At 34.5% G+C, this 22,684-nt stretch overlaps 2 protein-coding genes across 2 annotated transcripts; one reads left to right on the top strand and one right to left on the bottom strand.

The window, feature by feature from the left end:
* The first annotated feature begins 269 nt into the window (after positions 1–269).
* On the top strand, positions 270–19,801 carry LOC139770223 (nose resistant to fluoxetine protein 6). The gene is made up of 10 exons (XM_071702001.1): positions 270–2,860; positions 14,404–14,699; positions 15,255–15,430; positions 15,686–15,843; positions 16,746–16,841; positions 17,324–17,883; positions 18,155–18,460; positions 18,640–18,814; positions 18,916–19,058; positions 19,135–19,801. Exons 1-10 carry the CDS (start codon positions 2,545–2,547, stop codon positions 19,261–19,263), a joined length of 2,355 nt encoding a protein of 784 aa, XP_071558102.1. The 5' UTR covers positions 270–2,544; the 3' UTR covers positions 19,264–19,801.
* Positions 19,108–22,512, bottom strand: LOC139770228 (26S proteasome non-ATPase regulatory subunit 5). Its single transcript, XM_071702024.1, has 2 exons — positions 22,331–22,512; positions 19,108–21,216 (listed from the first exon to the last, which is right to left on the bottom strand). Exons 1-2 carry the CDS (start codon positions 22,510–22,512, stop codon positions 19,887–19,889), a joined length of 1,512 nt encoding a protein of 503 aa, XP_071558125.1. The 3' UTR covers positions 19,108–19,886.
* Between the last annotated feature and the right edge of the window lie 172 nt (positions 22,513–22,684).

Below are 22,684 nucleotides of genomic sequence, written 5' to 3' on the forward strand. Positions count from 1 at the left end.
TCATATTATATATATCATCTTAATATATTAAATATAAATTTTTTATATTGTAAGTATATATTTTTATCATATTAAAAGTATACATTTTTTTAGTATATTAAATGTATAAATAAAATATTTGTTTACGAAAAAGTTATACTTGTTAATATTTTAAAGAAATTGTATGAATAGCATACTATATTAAGAATGTTAAATATGCAACGTGTTTCTCAAAGATTATAAATGAAACGTAACGGAAACAGACTGTATAAATAATCTCTTTTTATAAAGCGTGTATAAAGTATTCCGAATCGTATCGCTTGAACAAGCAAATTATCCATTACAATACACATAGTTTAATTTCTTTATCTTTCAATGTGTATCCTTGCGTAGAAAACGCAATAGACTACTGTTATTTTCTCTTCTTCATAAATAATGCTAAACGTTTTCTACATTTATGTAACATATTTGTAAATTGAAATATTTATGAAGTAGAAAGCATTCTAGAATTTTGTCATAGACATTAAGTATGCAAAGTTATTTTTGGAAATTGCTTCAGCAAAAAGATGATCGAACATCTAAATACCCTGTACTAATGTTGCTTTAAATGCCTAAAAGGGAACAACGATTTTTTTTTTCACAACACTGAATTTGCTTTTCTTTTATTTTGCTTTTACGACATTACGAGCGACGAGCAGGCTATCATCAAAGAGCCCCGTAAGAGAAAAAAGAAGTTTCGGCATGACTGAACAGCCAATAACAGTTTGTCAAAGAATTAGTAAGATAGAAAGAGAAGACGTTCTCTAATAGTATGAAATTTCACGGTGAAACTTCTAGGTTCCGTCGTTAATCCGACACGAAGTCATGCGAAGCGACGCTGAAAGTTTTGCAATTCATAATCCGAAACAGCTGCATCTTGTTCTCCGTTTAGATTATTTTAGCGCCAGCTACTTTATTGCTAATTGAAACAAACAGAGAAACAGTTCTTGTGAATCAATTCTTAATTGTTAATTAAAAATATCTTCGGGCGATTAATTTAATAAATAGATATAATTTCTTATCACTTTTTTTTTGTCTTGGAATAATGCCGCATCGTATTGTCTAAGCACGTTGAAATAATTAAATTTTTGTTCTCCGCTGTTACGTGTATCACTTACGTTTATCAAAAAGAAGCAGCTTTTATATCCGTCGAGATATTTTAATCTAAACTGATATGCGATACTAATTTCATAAATTTGTCGAACTAAAGAACGACGTTTCTTTTACCGGCTAATGCTATACGTGAGACCGGAATTATAGTTGTGTTTGTTGTGCAACGCTGCTCTTACGCTTAAACGTATAGCATTGATGCGCAATTTCCAGAAATTTCATTAATACACATGTATAATTCTCGAATATCATAAACGACAGACATATAAACTTATGAATGCAGAATTAATTCCTTTCAAAGCGAATGTTTCAAAATATAAGATGGTTGATTTTTAAGTGTTCGATTTTTACATGAGATTGTATAAGAAATAAAGTATCTTGTTCTGTCGGAAATTTTGGTTGAGCTCCGCCTTCAGCATTTCAACGATTATAGATTTAAATTGAATTCCACACGTCTCAAGATCATAAAATTATGAATTTCAATTGTGGATTCTTTAATTAATCAGAGACGTCGTTCTTTTTAACGAGGATTCGTACACAAAAGCGGCTTACGCTATTCAATTATTCCGAGAATAAGTGAAATTAGTCTGAATTGAACTAAGAAAAGTCTCCTCTTTCGTTAAATGACTAGAACGCACGCGAGCACGTGTCGATGAGCTCGACGTCGCGTCGCCTGAATCGCCTCGCGCGCACCGACACCGACCGCTCTAAAGGTTTTCGATTTTCACTCCGCAGGGAGACACGCCCCACCATCATCTTCATTATAATACCGCGAGAACATTTCAGAACCGTTGGTCGGACCACAACACCGACTCGTACGATACAGTTGATTCGTGGTCATCCAGCAGGATAGAAGGATCTATCTGAACAACGCGCATAGCCGATCATCTTCGCCGTGTTCATTATTCTTCCCCTTCTTCCTGAGGGCGGATGCGACAACATCCACGTCTCGAAGTTAATATGAGTTTGAAAAAGTCGCATTATCAGGATTCTCCGACAGGCAACTCAGAAATAGAGATGCAAATATCCATATAACATCGTACCGTTAAAATAACGGTGAATCGACGAATAACGTGATCAACGTGAGGATCCAATCATCTAAATGCTGAAGCAAATACGCAAGTTCACGACAAATTAATGACATTTCTAGCAATGTCACGAGCATCTTGACAGGGAATCGCTGTTTCATTTGCGCAAAGATCCGCCGAAGTATTTTGTGAGTTTTTTTTTTGTCAGCGAATCAAGAGGAATCGACCGTCAGAAAAAGAGAAAATTCTCTCGCTGACCCTGATAAATCGACCCCCAAAGATCTGTCCAAACCGTCGACTATGTGGATCCAGTGAATCTCGTTGAAATCTTCCGTAAACGCTAAATACATCGTGATAAATCTTTTCTGTGAACATTTATGAGATAAACATGCGGCGCACAATGCATCTGCCGTTCGTAATTCTACTCATATTTTCCGCGATCTGCGTACACGCCGAAGAGATATCTACCGACATCCTGAGCAACGTCACAGAGGAACCGATTCTCCGAGTACGAAGCTTGCCAACGACGATTAATGTGGTCGAAAGAAATTGGACCAGCCTGTCGGACATGCTGGATGTTTTTAGTGCGCGTAATTTAGTCAAGAATTGGGTCGAAGGGAAATACCCCGTCGGAGTACAATGCGGCAAAGACATTACGATGTACGTCGATGCTCTGAAGAATGAAGAATTGTGGGCTCTTAAAAGTAAGCTCAATTCCTCCATTTGTTTATTATTATTTTATCGTTCAATTAATTAATTTTATTGTGATTATTTAAGTCCCAATTTAAAATTTTTAAAAGCTGATTAGTGCATCTCCTTCTTGTAAGTGAGAAAAAAACATCTTTTTTTTTAAATAAATTAAGATTCCTGTAAAAATTGAGTCTCAGCGTATAAACAGTAAATATTACATATTTCAAGTGTTACCGTGCATAACGAAGTTTTGTATTTATAAACGCAATGACATCAGAAAGAAATAAACAAAATAATATTAAAATAATTTACAAAGATAATTTTTATAATTTATTTATAATACATAATAATTTATTCAAGGTGTATACATGCATGTATAACACATAAATAATATATAATATTATATATATTATTATAATAAATATAATAATATATATTATATAAATAAACTTATATTTTTATATTATATATTTATTGTTTATATTATTTAAATATATATTAACAGTAGATTAACGTCACTTAATCTTGTCTTTCTTATATGTAAATCTTTGTGAAATTGTGTCTATATATGTATCTTTTATAAGTTCGTAAAACTTTATTACTTTTATAGAAAGTTTACGAGATACTACTTATAGCGACATTAGCAACTAATAAACATATTCATGATGAATCGTAATTCTTTTTAAAAATTCTTCAGAATTTTTCAGAATTTTGAGAAACTTATATACAATTCTCTCTCTTTCTCTCTCTGATAAAATTTTTGCCGATTGATTTAATGCAGTTTATTTATGGTAATTGTAAAAATATTGTCGATAACTTCTCTAATTATTTCCATTATATTTTTTAAATCAATAGTTTGTGAAATTATTAATTAACGTAAATTATATTTATGGATTTATCGAATTATTAGCTCTTTGATAAATTGTATTAATGTTTAAATTGTAATGTATACGCTACCTTGAAACAGTTGTACTTGGATTGTACTTTGCTCTAATGCTTCGAACGAAATGGAACGAAGAGGATGACCTTCATCCCTTTTTTACTGCAGGAAAAACAGGATTCTCTTCGTTCCTGAAACAAGTTGTCTGCGCAAGAAGTTGTTTCTAATGCATCTTCATTGCAACTAACTTCGTCAACAATGAAATATACATACATTGAAGAAGTTAATAGATATATACATTAACGTTCCATTCACGTAGATCCTTGTTCTTTGTCTTCTTGAATTATTATGAATTACTACAATTTGAATTACAAGCTTGTATTTTATAATTTAACGCAATCGATGCCCCACGATGCGTTACGTAATTGTTATATCCATTTTTGCGTCATAGAAAGTATTTAATAACACCTACATTATTACTTTACGTATTATAATAAATTACGTTACGCTAGGCGTAAGACGTTTAATTTTTGATCTGATTACATCGCGATCTGTGTCTCGTATCGAACGGTTTTGTACCACGTGTATATGTAACTTCCTATGCATCACAACTTTCTCCCGCATGCAGCTTTCTACGTTACATTGCGCTGCAGATAATCGTGCTAAATCATTCGGCGAGAGATGCGAGTTATTCGAATCCCTTCCAGTTGCATCACGCGCGACTGTGGGAGCGAAAAGTGCTTTTTAGCGGCGTAGGTCTCGAAATTGTCCGCCGTTTATTGTAATGATAGAGTCTCCGATTTTAATTTTGCGGGTTCCTAATTTGAGAGCTCCGTCGTCGCGCGTGGACCACGAGCGCGACGAAGTTACCAAATTACGGCGCGCTTCGTAACTTTCCCCGGGTAAATATCGATTTCGGGTTTCCTGAAAAATTTACCGTTAAGATTTTTTTTTAAGCCGGTAGCTCTCGAGCTCCGAGAAGCGCTCCGTTCTCGGCGCTGTCCGGTCCGCATCGCGTCGCGTCGCGTCGGAAGAAATGGGACACGCCGACGACGTCACGTTGCGACGAACCAGCCACAGGAACATTCTCACTAAACAACGTCTGCTTTCCGGTTTCCTTCCCGGTCTGCCTACTTTCGTCGCGAGGTTTCACTTTTAGCGACACAAGAAAGAGCCGATCAAACGTGTCGGCTCTTCACGTGAAACAGTCGACGCGACTCCGTTTAGCGAGTCACGCCTTCTCGACGCTTCACTTTCCTCGAGCAATTCGGTATTTTTCGCAAGCTCGCCGAACGCGCGTTGCCTTGCAGATCGCAATTGTGGTTTTTTTTTGCAAACGAAAAAGTCTTAAGAATATCTTACTCGATTCCATCGCTCGATTTTTTATTTTGATCTGATCTACTCGAATATCAGTATCAGTAAATGTTTTTCTAGAACAAAGGATGCGTATATATATTAATTATGTATTTTCTTATAGCAATATTATTTTCTATAAAAAAACACTATTGAAAGAACGTCCTTTATATTTTTCAATAGTCCAAAATTTGATCGTAGATTGTAACAAAATTTAAGAAGAAATTTTCAGGCGTTTAAAAACTAGCATGATTGAAATAGTATTAAAATAAGTTTCAAAAAAATGGTTTAAATATTGCGGAATTTTCTTGATATGCGAAACCTACGATCAGTTGTTACGTGTTTTTCTTCAAGTTGTTATGCCATCTGAAAGTATTGCGGCGAAAGTCAAAAGGCGATAGTTCGATTAGGAATCACATACATACGAGTATTTATTAATTACAAGTTTAATCTTGTATATGCATTACAAACAGTAAAATAAAATTTGCAGATATACCAAAAATAATGCCAAGTATTTTTAGAAATTGCAATATATTTTAATGTAAATATTATTCAGGTCAAATAGAATGGTTGATGTCGATAAATATTGAGATATATTCAAATATTCAATTAAATTTAAATATTTGCCTATCACGAATATATTAAAATGTCAGTATATTCGAATGATGCAAATGAGATGCTTTAATTGAATTTTCATGAGCTTTTACATGAAGTTTATATTTATCTAAAAGAAATCGTCTATTCTATATTTAAGGCAAGACACATATTATATCGCTAATTGCACGTGATTATTTTGGCATTGTTAAATGTGCACTTGAAACTTTATCTAGATTTAGATTATTCAATCTAAATAAATTTGTCTTCTGTCTCTGGAATTTCTTCACGGACAAGGAACTTAAGAGGAATTTAAACCTGCCATCTGTCGTTCAGGTAGAGGTCTTAAGTGGGTCAGGGTTTACCTTCTCGCGTTTCGTTCTCGTGATAACGAAATACCAACGATTTTAGGGAAAGTTATTGCAAAAGTCGACGAGTCGCGAAAATAAAACAAAATAGAGAATAGAAGTATTTTGCGCAGATCGCGCATACCGCACACCGCAGAACGCACGATTTTTGCAAATTAGCACATGAGCTTCAATCGATGCGCTCTCTTTCTCTTTCGGTGATCGTCGACGATCATATCGTGTTTATGAAAGAAAATTCAACGAAGAACGCGAACAAACACAAATAAACGAATTTCATTGAGCGTGGATGACGCTGCGAATACGAGGCCCAAATTTACATCGATGAATGACATTTAATTATCTCTTTGGTATATATCGGAAGAAAAGAGTTCATTACGCTCGCTCATATTCATCGCGATCGTTTACCCGTTCGTCCTTGCCAGCTTGGTCTGAGTCCACCTTGAAGCAACGCTCCTCGACCGGAAAGCATTCTCCTTAACCGGCCGCTACTTTCACCCTCCGCAACCTGTATCACCGTTGCGGTATTCGCGAATTTCGCGAACTTCGTGCGCGAGGAAAGGTGAAAGGCGCCGTTGTACCGAGAGAACATTGTCGAAGGAAAGCATTATCGTCACGATGCAGCGATGCCTGAAGGGCCATTTGTCCCGAACGTCATCGCTCTTTCGACGTACAAACGTGTTATTTCCTCGCGCGTCGGCCGCGCTATTCTATTGTATACCTGGAAAATGTCACTTCCTAGTTTCTATACCATTACGAATCAAAATCTGTTGACAAATAATGCACGTTATTATACGAAAAACGAGATGCTGAGACAAAAATGTCCATGAAAATGCTTGATGTAGTAAAACCTAAGTATTTTATTTTTAAAGTACATCAAATTTGTGTAATGACAAAGGAAAAAGTATAAAATTTTATTTTATGGTAGAGTAATATTTATTAACAGAAAAGTATATGTATTTGTTTCGCCAATAATTAATAAACGAGAAAGACTCTATTTTTATATTCGACAACGTTTGGCTAATGTCGTGACAATTCGACCATTGATTTTGGTCAGATTAATCGTCAAGACTTTTTCGACCATGGATTTTGGTCGTTTCTAAAATGATTAATCTTTGATACTTACATATAAGCATCTCATTTTTATTAAATTAAATTATTAAATTTATTGCGAAAAATATTACCTCAGCCAGTAATATTTATTAAGTTTTTTGTACTCCTTAAAATGTACATTTTATATTATCATTGATTTATCATCGAGTTACACACATCTTGTTTATTCGTGGAGACAAAAATATCCGTGAAGATGCTTGTGTAGTATATGTGTGTATACATACACATGTGTATACTTCGTTTATTAATTATTGGCGAAACAAATACATATACTTCTCTGTTAATAAATATTACTCTACCATAAAATAAAATTTTGTAAATACAAAAACTTGAAATACTTAGAAAACAAAATATAAAGCCCAAGTAATATAATTTTTTAGAGTACTTCAAGTTTTTATAATTATTAGAACATTTTTTTTATTTTATTCTATATACAATAATATACAATATTAAGCTTTGCAATTTTTAAAATAGGTATATAATTTTATTTGCGGAGACAAAAATGTTCGTAAAAATGTAAAATCCAAGTATTTTGTTTTCTAAGTATTTCAAGTTTTTGTATTTACAAAATTTTATTTTATGCCGAAGTAATATACCTATATTAAGCTTTGGATTCCATAAAATGTATAATTTATTATCGTTGAATTATTGCATTGTTTATTGGTTTGTACAAATTGTGAAATATGTATATTGTGAAATATACTTTAAAGGATTTTTGTTGGAAGATTTTGAATATCGCATAAAGCTTGATAGAGTAAACACTTTCTTGATTTGATTATTCGATTATTGGCCTCGATGGAGGCTAAAAATTATAATATGGCAAGAAGAAAGTTAACAGTCGTCAGATCTTGATTATTCCACACGGTTTTGCTGAAATATCTAAAAATTTAGCTAGATACAGATCTGCAGAAAATAATTTTGTTGCACCATCAAAATAATTATGTAGAACACTCAAACTGATTGCTAAAATGTCAAAATTTTTTACAGCATTATCATCATACTTCTGCGACCTACTATAACTATTTCGATGATGCAACAAAATTATTTTCAGATTTGTATAGCCAGTTAAATTTTTAGATATTCAGCAAAACCACTCTTTCCGCGTGTGCACGTGTCCTTGAAAGGCGCCGATCACAAGATCCATCCAAGTTACGTAAAATGATCTCTCTAAGTGATTAGATAAACGAAATTATACACGCCGAGTGTATATATGCAAGTATATACACGTTTTACAATCGAGTTGCAAAGACGGAGATCCCACTCGAGCGATTAGAAAGTGGCGAGCCCAAATCGGCATTGCAATTATCGAAATTATACTATTTGAAAAGGGGAAGAATTACATGACAGCAGTGACGGTGGCTGGGGATGAAATCGTGAGCTTTCGCTTTCGCGGAAATGCGTTTCTATATTACGGGCCAGACGACCTGTTCCCCGTAACATCCTATTTATTTGACCGTCGTGGTTACGCACAAGTATTCGTAAAATCTATCACATGCGATGACTCGCATTCTTCGACGCGAATATTACATTTACAGTTAAATGGAGCGCATTTTAATGGCCCAAAATTATATATAAAACTATAAGGATACTTGGTCAACTACACTCTAGTTAAAAGTTTTTGGAAACATAATTGACATTTTGGTTTCCAAAGCTAGAACTGGAAAGAACAACGGAGAAAATTAATTTATCATCCGCGAATTATCCTTCAAATATACAAACTTGTTCCCGTTATTCTAGTATGCGTGCTGGTTAAAGCTGATGAAGTAATTTCTGTGTGTTACAATATTACGCTATGTGTATATAGGCAAGACATTAATCACGGATCTACAGCCGACAGTGATTGACGGTAAAATTAAGTGAAATTAGCTGCTACCAGTCGAACGATACCGATCTCAATAATGTCGTTAAACGGGACAGTTGTCCGTACCTCCCGCGTAGTTTATCGCAGTCTTATTTTATTTCACACGTCCACGGTAGCAATTTACATCACCTTTGTAGCAATTATTGGAAAATACGATTGAAAAAAGGGGGCAAAAACGAGGGGGAAACCGGTAAAAGTTTGTTTTTCTAATTTCAGTAATTTCTCGTGAAAAAGTATAATTTATTTAATTAGAGGGCACGTAAATGTTGCGTGATAGGCTGCATGCTGATAATTACGCATTACGAAGAAATTAAGTCATCGCATAACTGGATGTTGATTAAATTGGATAATATATACTTAACTTTTAAACAGTGTAATCTTTTAAATACATTAGGTATGTAGATGTAAAGTGATATAACTGCATATTATATCACTTTAGCCTTATTATGCCTTATTAAGCGATACGTTAGCTCACATTATAAATAATGTAAAGCCTTTTTACATTATTTATATAATGGCTTTATTAACCATAGAGCTTTGAAGAAAGATGAAATACATTCTACACGTAAAAACTTATCAAAATTTCTATGCCGTTTACTCATTCCTCCGATATAAAGGAAAATTTTTAGGTTTTCTCGGTATCCTAATTTTTCAAAAAAATAATTCTATGCGTTTGATCGAACTGCCCAATTGACAACAAACAGAAGAGTCAATCGTTATGCGATCGATTGTTTTACCAACGACAATTGTGGGTTCACTTTGAAATGTACTAATCTATTGTTGCGATAGAACAACTATAAATGACAGCTGAGGCATTGTGCATTAGAAACGGATCGCGTTTCACTTTCATGTGTCGAGATTATTACATTTCTGCGTATGTCAGAAAAAGAAAGTTACCGCATCTCTTCGGCGCGCATGTTTTACAATCCGCGTCTCCGCTTTTATCGCGCTCGCGAATGCCAAATCCAATATCCCGCTGTGTAAAAACAATCGTAAAAGATAAAGTTATGCGACTAAAGAGGGAGAAACCATTTACTCTATTTTCTCTTCTGCAAATTTTTCTCTCGTATTTTTGTCTAATTTCTAATTAATAATACAAACGAAATGTCTTCTATGTAGCTCTCGATGAGCTTACCAAAATTTCAACACGTTACAAGATAAACTAGGAGTTTGTTTCTTATTTAAAAAGACACGAGAATTAATGAAACTTTATTTTTAATAGTTGACGGTAATGTCAAAAAAACGTTGATCTTATTGAATATTTTTGCATCATACATTTTGTCCTAGATTTCACCAATATTCCTATTAAGAATTAATATGCTCGAATAAGAACAGTCAGTTTCATCTTGTGACTTGTAATTAGAAGGAGAACATTACCATAAACCATTAAACTAGTTTCTAAAATGTCGCCTATGGCCATTTAAAATCTGTTGCAATATTCCGTACGAATAGCTATAAAAAAATTTATTTGGCACTCACCGTGAGAATGACTCGTTACGCAAGTAGTTATAATTATGTCTAAGGAGAAGAAGCAGGAGAGGGTATATTCTCTATGGAAAGGTCAAGAAGATTTTAAATTATCGAAATAGACGAATTTTTACTCAAAATTAAAATTCCAGATGCCTGTAATATCCTTCTGAATTTCGATCAAATAGAATGGAAACACTTTCACCAGAACGTTGCATGAAACAAAGAACTTGCGTGCTTTCTTTTCAAATTAGCAATCAAGGACGCCTACTTGAAATCCTTAGCGCAACCTCTGTCAATATAAAAATGTAATCCAATGTCAAACGGTGTTAATATTAATTGCCAATGCCGATAGAGATTACAACATTTATCATACCAATCAGATATGCAAACGCGTTTCTCCTTCTGAATCACTTTCTCCGTTACATATAGTTATGACAAACACACAAACACACACACACACACACCATCGAAAGATAAAAGTTTGCAATAACTAAGACGCATCAGAAAATGCAGAAAAGCTAAATATATTTCGGTTGAGTAAAATGTTTTACATACGTTTTTTATACTTAATATTAAATATGATTCTTAATTAAATATTATTATTACCGACTATTACTAAATGATTACCAAACTACTATTGTTATTAATTATTATAATTATTGTAAAGTTTAAATAAAAATGTGTATACAATTGAACATTCTATGCATTCCAACAACAAGTTTGTCGGTCGCGATTATATCACTTAACTTATAATGATTCTAGAGGCATCATCGTTTGAATTGAATTCTTGTACCCGAAATAATTTCTGTTGCCACATTCACGAACGTTAACTGGTATACGAACTTATGTCACAACCAAGCACGACTTTGATTTCTTATTACGCAATTACCTATTAATAGTATCAGTGGTGATATATTGCAAAAATATGAAATATTGTAGCCTTTTAAATTCGGAGAACGATAAATTGTGCAATGAGAGAATTCTGACTTTTAAAATATCTCCTAAAATTCTGCTTCAGAGAAACATGTAGGGCAGAAAGTGCAATGTCATTATCTTCGCACGTTCACTTTCTTTTGCAGCTTTCAATGCTCGAGCGTCGACACATATATTGCATTTACTGTGTAAATGGTTGGCCTTTTCCTTCCTGTTTATGAAACTTACTGTAAGCCCATCAATAAACTCGAATGATTAACGATTATCTGAAACTCTCAGCGAGATATAATTAAAGTAAATATCATTTAGTAATTCGAGAATTCATTGTATTCGTGAATATATTAATATTGAGAATTTAAAACAATTAGTCAAGATATTGTTGTGAAGCACACATGGAATGGTAAATTGTAATAAGTAAACATATTATAATATTTTCAAGACCATAAGACTAATTCTTCTAGTTTTTAGATATCATAATGTCGAATTTGTATCTTGCCTGATATTTTATAAGTTTCGTTTTACAAATCGTTCGTTTTACAATTATTACAGCAATTCGTAGATATTGCGATTATTCATATTCATTATCCGCTGCACGGACAATGAATAAAATATAAAATAGCATTACCATGATTTTCTCCAAGATTTTATAAGATCAAATGATTCAAATGTAACATTGCACATTTATGTTTTGTACGGAAATAAATCGAACTGCAAGGCGAGCCTGAGCTTGACTTTAGAATGTTCCGCAATGAAACTGAACCACGATGCAAAATTATTGTCATGCTAAGGACAATATGAATCCGCATTGTGTCACGATCAAACGATAAGTAGTGAATGTTAATGATCGGTAAGTGAAAGCTTACACAGTAAAAAATTTTGTGTCAATGGAAGTCCACTCTCAATTTTGTGTTAAAATAACTCATTTATCGTGTTATTTTTGACATTTAGAAATGTTATAAATGTCGATATAACATTTCTAAATGTCAAAAATAACACGATAAATGAGTTATTTTAACACAAAATTGAGAGTGGACTTCCATTGACACAAAATTTTTTACTGTGTATATATTGAAATCGAAGATTGAAAGAGATATGAAATCTTCCCAATTTCCCTTTTATTTTCACTATTTCTTTGTTTTCTTTCATAAGAATTTAAAGTTTTTTATTGTAAAATTATACACAACTTTAGTAAAGATAAATATTTCCTAGCAAATTTTTTTCTGAAGAATGGCAGGCATTGTAGAATATATGACTATAAAATTAAAACCTAGCCTGCTAATTGTAAAATGGAAACGTTTAAAGAAAAATTATTAATTCTCATCTTATTAATTTTTACACTTTTTAAAAAAATTGTGTAATTATTGTTCCAATTAATAAAAATAAATTGTTTTCTTAAATTAATATTGAAGCTTTATACTAGTAGTACTTTAATTGTACCAATCTATAGAATAGGAGAGAGAAGAAATTATATTATAATATTATAAATAAAATTAAAAAGATACACACGTACACACAATACCCAATTTCCGATATCACAAGCCTCATATCGTTCTTAAAAAAAAAAAAGTAATTTTATAAATAGCACTCCTCGGGGAAACAAAAAAGTACAATCAATGAACTATAAGGTTGTTTTAAATTGAAAATAATTTCTTAGTTGTCTTTTTATTGTTCGTCATTCTTCTTTTATCATTATAAATAATTAAAATTATTTCTCGTTACTCAGTCCTTGCGGCAAACGAGATTCGAAAGAGCCAATTACCAAAACATGACATTACACTGTGTTACATCGTAAAATTTTACCGAGCCGAAAGCCGGGAAGTGAGAGACGAGACAAAATACTGATAGGTATCCGGAACGACTCTCGCGGACGCGAAAAACACGACACGATGACGCCGACCGCAGCTGCAGCCGCAAGCATGCAGCCCCGCGAAGTGACGTAATGGGATCGCGATCGAGCCGAGACCTATGTAATACAAACTCGTAAATCCGCCGCAGTACCGACGGTTAGATAATATCTTTTACTTCCTGAATAGAAAGTACATATGCTTCGTTGAAGCCACTCCGTCCGAACGTAAGCCTCCGCCGTCTTCGCGCCTTCCCGATGACGATCGCGCCGAGTTGCGTTACGTTGTCCACGATAAGTAAAACAAGGATACTTCGTTGCATCACTCGCGAAAAAAAGCTCGCGTGTGCTCACGGACGATTACGCAGCCCGGTTATTTAATCAGGTAGAAATTACGCACCCGGTATTTAAAGTAATTAAGATTACTAATTTCATATTAGATAATAACCGGCCAATGGTGCTGGCTAATTTATGAACGATGTTACGTGCCGCAGCATTCCGTCACGGTGTATTGCTTATTATTTATATATCGTATCATCGGTATCATCTATAGCGCAATGTTTCCTTCTTACAACTTTCACGCGCCGCGCAACTTTCATCTCGGGACTTGAAGATTTCTAATGCTCCGAAAGCCTTTCCAAAAATCTTTCTCTATTGGCAAATAGTTAGTCCCTATAAAACATACGACTTCCGCCTTGTTGTACAGTAGCTTTAAAAGTTTCCTGAGTCTTTCTTTCCTTTCCTTTCCTCAATCGGAAAAACATTGCCGATGCAATGCGCAATAAAACTTTTAATCCAAACTGACTCTTCATCCTTGCGTCCGTTGATCCTTTTGATCAACTTTGGCCTTTTCTAACATCTTTCCTCGGAGAAAACGTAATAAAAATTTTTTGTTACAAACATTTTTATTAGTGCGATTTGCTATTTATAGTTATGTTGTTTTAGAAGTTCCGTCATTCTCGATAAGCGAGGACCTATTTTTTAAAAGCTTTTAATTCTTATCCATTGCAATATATAATATATAATTTACTTAAATTTAAAGCAAAAAAAATTTCTAAGTTTTTTTTAAATTTAAAATATAAGATATATGTTACAATCTAACATTGTTACACATTCGCTGATGATGAATTCCTTCTTTTTTTCAGTTGACGATGCATCCGGTAGATTCACCAACGGATTTTTCTGGGGTAATTCTTATTTTACGGGGTCAGCCACCGAATGCGATTATATCGGAAAGAACCCATCGCACCATTCGTATTCAAAACAACACGTAAAAGATTCCAAAGTTACTACATTCGAAGAAATTCATACGGAGTCACGAAAAAAAATCAATACGGGTATTAGCGGAACCAGCGTTTGGACTCAAACGGACTCCGTCGAAATGCCTTTTCAATTGGGATTCTATATGCTAAAACTTTCTATAAATGTATCTTATACACCAGTAAGTATCATCGATATGCAAATTTATATGTATAACTGAATGAAAACATCTTGAACATTCTCTATTTTAATTTATTTTATATTTATTTTCTATTTCGTAAATATATATGAAGAAAATTTATGAAATACCATCGCTTACATAAAATTATTATATTAAGAAGTATAAATAATATATTAACAATATTGAACATTGAATAAAGAAATGTAAAAATAATTATCTACTCTGGTCTAAATATGAGATACAAAAAATTCCCTTCTTTATAAATGTAAAGTTTTCATAGAAACTTAGCAAAAAAAAGGAGACGATATTATAAAAAGAATATTTTTCATAACTAAATGTCTTCATAACTGTTTTTAAATATATCAAAGTCGAAGTCTTATTGTAAATATAACATGCATTTGCTTTTCGCCAAATTCTCTTTATTGTTTATTTTTAAGGAAGGATCTCGTCTCAGAGAATTTTGCGCTTTTGAAAAAAAAAAAATTTTTTTATATTGCATATTATTTTACGCAAAGTTTTGAATGCAACAACCTACAAACATTATTCTTGCTTCAGACAAGACTGATTCACCTGGGCGTTTGCCTGCCGTTCTCATGCACCGCCTCCGACGTCGTCGTGATCGGGAAACTCGCCGCAAGCGAATTTGCAGCAAAGCATTCAACGATTGAAAAAGTCAGAGATCAGCATAACTCATATGACATGTACACAGATCCGATTTTCTGGGTTTTATCGTAAGTATAAAATTGTATAATATACGAAAAAAGACGCTTGACTACTTGCAAAGTGCACTTGCCTATTTGATTATCACGAAAGACGAATCATATTTTGCAAAAACAAAAAGAACTTATAAATATATATTTATATATACATATATTGTTTTTATTAATATTGTTATGTATTCGAAGACTACAATTAATATCTTTTTAGTTACTAATTAAATATGCACAAGCGAGCAGACGTAAAAACCAGAATTCAATATGTTTCAGCGGTGTCAGCGTGGTGGTCTTGATACTGATGATTCTCGGTACCGGGTATGAATATCATCTGTCGAGAAAGCTAGTCCGCAAGAGAAATGCAATCTACGATTTGGAAAAGCATGGGAAACTTGATCATCTCACTAATGGTGATCGCAAGGTCATAAATGGTAAAGGAGTCAATGTTCATGCCCAAGAATTTTTTGATCGTTTGTTAATCTGCTATCATTTGTGTCACATGAAGCGAGATAATGTCAATATATTAAAACAATGGAGATTTATTTTCTATTATTTATAAAGAAATATTGTAGATTGTTTATGCAGTTTTTTATGCATAGGTCTTTTAATCTACTTAAAATTGAATTTTTTTAGTGAAAATTTGTTTTCAGTTGAGAAAATGTGTTTAAGTAACCGTTTTTATCTTTAGTTTTTGAGGTATTAAAAATATTGAACATTTCTTTATAACTCTTTATAAATTTTCAACTAAAATTTCTTTAAAGCACTATGCATTTAAAATTGAATAAGGTTTGTTATTAATATACACGTGCATGGAGTTTAGTTCATATAATATGGAAATATTATTAGTAGTATATCGATATCTTTATTAAAGAAAAATCTATTCCCGAAAAGAAATATATATAAGGAATCATACATAGGTAGAAAAAAGTGTGAGAAATCTCTAAGACATCGTGTAAACTGAAAATTGCGCAAAAATGACGGAAATAAGAATCAAGTTTGACGAATTAAATAAGACGAATAAATTATAAGACGAAACGTAAAACGTAGTCTTGCTTTCAGCAATATAATAACTGTTTTGTACTGAGGAAGAAAGTTACTGCTAATTCACTGTCATGGTACTAACTCGTACTGTAATAACTCTGAAAAATGCTGTAATTTTAAAAAGCGACTAACGTAGCGATGAGCATCTCGTACGTAAAAAATACAGACTAATATAATGCACGACTATCACTTACAGACTATCAAGACAAGACAAGGACGGTAAAAAAGTAGTCACACGATTTATTATTGTATTCCGCAGCTGTTCAAGGTAAGGTCTACCTTCCTGTTCCAGTGGCAGATTCTAGTAGCAACGGCATGCAGTCGATTAACAATAACAACAGTCTCGAGAATGATTTGCGAGCGTCTACCAAAGAGGAGCAACAGCTTAGTACGTTAAATTTTTATGTATTACTCGTTAAGTATCCCTGAAGTGAAAATATCATCCCCGTAAAAAACAGACAAATTATAAATTGAATCGCAAGAGATATCTAGTTTGCGAACATAAATATTTAACAATTATTCTGTATAAAAATAAACGAAATTAGATTTTCCTCTGTTCCCTATTTTTAACGTATTGACTGAATTTAATATAGAGATTAACTTAAAGTAAAAATGTAAAAATGATTATTTATAATATATCCATATTCTATTATTCTCTTTTCTAATTCCCGATTATAAAAATTAAGTGATTGTCATAATCTCATATAAAAATTAAATGATTAGACCAAAGCAGAAAGAGTAGAATGGAAATTAATTATAAGATCATTTCTCTCCTGATTAGATTAGAATTATATGACTACTGAAGTAGACTCTTATGTTCTTTTTTTAATTAATATATTCGCGATACAATAAACCTTTCAATTTTTGCAGGTACCTTCGAGGAACTTCTGCTTTCTTTCTCCGTTCCCGCTAATTTGAGGGTCATCTGCGATCGTAACGTGGGCAGAGACACAATCAGCACCGTGCACGGGCTTAGAGCGATATCGATGGCCTGGATCATCCTCGGGCACACCTGCATTATCGTTTTTAAATACTCGGACAACATGGAATATCGCAAAGTGGTGGAGAAGCGATTCCTCTTCCAGACCATCACGAACGGAGCTTTCAGCGTCGATACATTTTTCTTCATGGGCGGTTTGCTCGTGGCCTTTCTATATTTTAGAACCAACGCCAAGGGAGACCTGAAGAGACTCACGCAGGGCACGCGAGGCTTTGCCGCAGGCACCTTAAAATTCATCGGGCTTCTTATGTATCGATTTTGTAGGCTCACCACGCCGTATATGTTCGTACTAGGTGTAGTCGAGATCTCGATGAAGCATTTCTATACGAATTCCGTTTTCGAGCCTCCCACGGCAGATCATTATAATTGTCCCAATTATTGGTGGAGGAATTTACTCTATATCAATACGTGGTTTCCCGTCGACCAAATGGTGCGTATTATTTTATTTGTATACATTCCCTATAATAGGATTCATAATCTTCAAAACTTTTCGAATGTTGGTTCCACAATAATTAATTTTTTTTTTGTAATATAAAATATAATGCAATATTTTATAAAAATAATTATAAAGTACAAATTTCATGCTATTAATCTTTCTAATTCCAATTTAATCTCCTCTTAATTCGCCCCCTTTTGGAGATTTTCAAATTTTATTCTATTTCCATCAAACGAAGAGGTAAACTTACACCATGATATTGCAGTGTATGCTTTGGAGTTGGTACTTAGCGGACGATACGCAGTTCTATATCGTGGGCGGAGTGATTCTGATACTGGCTACAAATCACTTCAAAATCGCAGCTTTCGCGTTAGTCACTCTGTTAGTAAGCTCATGGGTAACCACCGGCTACATCGCCCTAGTTAATAATCACATGCCGAGCCTGGACGATCCGTTGGCCCTCTTCGACAAGATCTACGACAAGCCGTGGACGAGATTGGGCCCTTATCTGATCGGCATGACCGTCGGCTACTTTCTCTTCAAGACTGATTGCAAAGTAAAAATGTCTAAGGTACGATCAATATCAAGAAAAATTCAACTATCTCAAAAAAAACTTAACGTTTGAAAGATTGGAACGTCTCTTAGAAGTTGTCTCTTTATGTCGTCTTCGAACATTCCTCTTTGATAAAAAAATTAAATTGTTAGTTTCTATTACTCAGAAAAAGATTTTAAACGTTATCTCATTTCTAGACTACCGTCGTCGTGGGGTGGCTCTTGTCCTCTGCGTGTCTCTTGAGTTTGCTTTATGGTTTATACGAGGCGGAACTTACACCCGTTACCGCAGCGGCGTATTCATCCTTGAGCCACAGTGCGTGGGCACTAGGTCTAGCGTGGATCGTAATAGCGTGTAGTACTGGCTACGGTGGTAAGAAATACATATGCATTGATAAATTATTAGATTAATTGTAATAAACATTAGACTAATCAATTGGACTACACTGGGCTATTAAACCGGTACTGTTTCAGGATATGTAAATAAGATTCTATCGTGGCCGCTCTTATACCCGTTCAGCAGAGTGACTTACTGCTCTTATCTAGTTCATCCGCTTGTGATTCGTCTAACCGCTATGAATCTAGACTCTCCGTTTCATCTAGGGAAGGATGTAATGGTAAGTTTTATGGCCGAAGAGAGAAGAACTTTAATTAACTAACAGCGGATTGTCACAAAACACTTTATTTTTTCAGATGATAACATTTCTGGGGCAGCTAGTGCTGTCGTACGCGTTGTCGTTTGTAGTGTCAGTCGCCTTTGAAGCGCCGGTGGTCAGTATGCTGAAGATTGTCTCACCGAAAAAGCGAAAACGCATACAATAGAGATTAAAGTATATTTAACGCACATCATACACCCGTACAATTATTTATACGATCTTATTTACACGTTATGTATAAATTTCGTAAAGATCTGCGAAGATTAATGATAAAATATCGCGAACATTACTACATATATGTATGTATTTTAATACCATTTATTTGATTTGTTTCGAATATAACGTAACAATGTAGATTTTTTTGTGTATCGTTAGATATAAAATAAATTATTTCTCTTTGTATATAAATTCCAATATCAATAATGTTTCGTTAATGAAGAGAACTGCTCCGAAAGAGACTGCGTTCCGATATTCACTGTCAGTACTGAAAATGTATAGTGTACGTTACGTAAACTATAGATTTTCAGTACTTGCAGTGAATATCGGAACGCAGCCTAAGTACTTCAATAACGTACTTCAATAACGTTGGCTTATTTGTACTAAATGCGAGAACAAAGATCAACCTTCTGTGGTAAAAGCAGTGGTAATCAATATCTTCTTTTTTACGAATAAAAGAAAAAATAAATATTTATTTCTATCTCTCACTGAAGTTGTTTATGTTATCATGTTATGCGTAACATAATCTTTAACATTAATATTAAATATTAATGTGAAAAATTATTCTCCCCTTTACGAAGCACCCTCTATCGCGACTTCCGTATTAACCTCGACAAAGTATGGGCCTTCGTGAACGAACCGCTTGAATTTCTGGATAGTATCAGCGTCGAATATATCTCGCTCCGCTTGAGACAAACGTTTCACGACTTCGTATTTTGCATTTTTACACTCTTTGAACGATTCGATATTTCTGTCTAATAGGAACTCTACTAAACCAGGATACACGGATATGTATTCTTGTCCCCATACTTGTGAACTAATAACGGCCAGCACCTCCAAACCGGCCTGTCTGATATCAGCGAACGGTTGTCTGCATATCTCCACGATCATACCCAACGGATCGTCGCACAGCGAATCAAACCACAGCTTCGTTAGGGATAAAATTCTGTTGTCCTGGTCGGCTCTCTTGACCTCGAGTATAAGGGCGAGATTATTCAAGCCGCGAATTCTCAGAGGAGTGGGCATTTTCTGTACTATCTCGGCGATTTTCTTAAGAGCGCTCGGCATCGCATCTCCCAGGGCTTGCAACGCGTACTTGCCTTCAATGCTCGCGGACACAAAACCCAAGGTATCCAACGCAGGACCCAGAATATTCTGATCCCCGCTGTCTATCACGTCGAAAAGCGCGGAGATTATCATGGGATATCTGGAGAATAACTCGTTGGGCCAGTGACGCGCGACGTTACCGAAGAACTTCATCAATCCGGGGATCAAAAGATTCGACAAGGGATTCTCGTCGACCTGTGCTATTTTCTGAACTAGCTTGTTCAGAACGTCCTGTTGCTCCAGGTAACTTAGACCCTCCTCGAACATGGCCAATTGAGTTAATATCTCCAAGGCATTCAATTGAAGCAGTATATCCTCGTTCTCCAGTATGTTGATTAAACTGTTCAAAAAGCCCGATTCGGCCGATACCTCCAGAGCCTCTTGAGACGTTTTGGCAATGTCCACAATTACTTCGTAAACGCGAAAGCTAATGGTATCGTTCTGCAACAGCCGGGCGAACGTTCTCAGGAGCTCGCCCTTATACAGAATGCGCAGGCCATTTGGATTTTCTCCAATCTTCTTCACTATGCTCATCGCGCATTCGGCGACATTCAAGTCGTTATCGCCGATTCTGTTTATAATTGAAATCAGAAGGGTGGTGTCTGCGAGCAACTGAAATATCTTTTGCGGATGCAAGGCCGTACGCAGAAATTCACCCAGCCCAAGCAATCTCACGCAAGTATGTGGATTGGTTATTAAAGCGGATACTTGGACTAAATATTTCTGATAGATTTCCCCAGGTTCCAGTATGCTGAACAAAATTGTCAGAATATCGCATATCTGCTCTACGACTTCTCTGTAAAAAAAAAGAAAAGCGGTATTCTTTTCGTTCTTGGTAGCAAATTTCAGAAGCATTATATTGCATAATTAATACAAAAAGCAAAGTTTTGCACTATATTCTATGAGTAAAAGCAGTCGCATCTTAAATTAGTTTGAATAATCATAAAATAAGAATTTCAAAATGTTATACGGATAGGACTATTGTTGTTTACACATACAACGTAACAATCGAGAAGTTGCTGAAGCTAAATAAATATTATTTTCTACTAAACAGATAGAAATGAATTGAGAATGCTATTCTGTGAAAAAAAACCCATCATTTTTATCAGTCTAACAGAGAAAGATTATTCATCTTTCATTCGTATCCATTTACTACAAAATAATGACTATTTAATTTCAGCAACTTTTTGATTGTCACAATGTAGATACTTAACGTGTATTGATATTGAAATAACGTTCTACAGTTAAATGGAAATAAATAATTAAAGCTTACATGAACTACAAATCGCAGATTATACACTACACTGTTCATGAAAAAGCAGAATACTAAGAAAGAATCGAGTTATGTTCTTGATTTTTATAAGATACGTTTATTAGACATTGCTAAAGAAATGATGTAATTTCATTGTCAATGGTGTAGATTTATTGGATATTGGCCAATTGGAACGTCTTTTAACTTGCGCTCCCCTTTATTCTGTTTTTCAACAAAGCAGGAGTTAGTGGAAGATACAATCCAGAGGGAGCCACGCTTTATTAGAAAATTTTTTACTTAACTATATTTATGACAACGAAATTGTAATCATTTCTCCAGTAATGTCTAATAAACATGTCCTATGAAAAGAGTGTAACTCGACTTTCTCTTGGTGTTCTGTTTTTTTTTTCTATAAACAATATATATGTATATGTGTATGCATGAATTATTGTCTATAAAAATCGCAAAAATCAAACGCTCATTATTGAACAATTCTGGTGAAACTATATTTATGACAATGAAATTGTAATCATTTCTTCAGTAATGTCCAATAAACATGTCCTGTGAAAAGAGCCTAACTCGACTTTCTCTTTTTTTTTGCATGAATTATCGTCCATGAAAATCGCGAAAATCTCGCTTGTCATCAACGTCATCGTACCTGTCGTTCGAGGTTAGCTGCGAATAGAACGGCCCGTAGTCCAAGGTACGGGCGACCTGCTCGGCGTCCCGGTTATTCAAGGCGCCGAATTTAATCTTGATGTCCGTGAGAACGTCCTTCTTGTCCTCGACATTGTTCAATTCGCACAGACGCAGGATTTTCGCTTGATACCAGTCAGTCATGGTCGGCTCATTGACAGCAGACAGCTCCGCTTTCTCGGCAATCCTCGCCAGCACCAGCTTAACCAGCTATCCGAACTATTTGCAGCGGCAGCGCTAATGAAGTCCCATTTCAGATTTAGGGACACGTTCGAGAAAATGCGACGACGTTTAAGTACACCTTCACGCTTCTTCT

This window comes from Temnothorax nylanderi, unplaced genomic scaffold (assembly GCF_030848795.1).
Source record: "Temnothorax nylanderi isolate EJ_2023f unplaced genomic scaffold, tnyl_v1.0 TNYL_tig0028_pilon, whole genome shotgun sequence".
NCBI lineage: Eukaryota > Metazoa > Arthropoda > Insecta > Hymenoptera > Formicidae > Temnothorax > Temnothorax nylanderi.

Bases quoted from the DNA above. Each gene is read 5' to 3' on its own strand.
- LOC139770223 (XM_071702001.1), top strand. From the start codon at position 2,545: ATGCGGCGCACAATGCATCTGCCGTTCGTAATTCTACTCATATTTTCC. The intron at 15,431-15,685 runs GTAAGTATAAAA...AATATGTTTCAG, and splicing joins CCGATTTTCTGGGTTTTATC to CGGTGTCAGCGTGGTGGTCT. The intron at 15,844-16,745 runs GTAAAGGAGTCA...TTCCTGTTCCAG, and splicing joins TGATCGCAAGGTCATAAATG to TGGCAGATTCTAGTAGCAAC.
- LOC139770228 (XM_071702024.1), bottom strand. From the start codon at position 22,512: ATGACTGACTGGTATCAAGCGAAAATCCTGCGTCTGTGCGAATTGAAC. The intron at 21,217-22,330 runs GTACGATGACGT...TTTTTTTTACAG, and splicing joins CAGCTAACCTCGAACGACAG to AGAAGTCGTAGAGCAGATAT.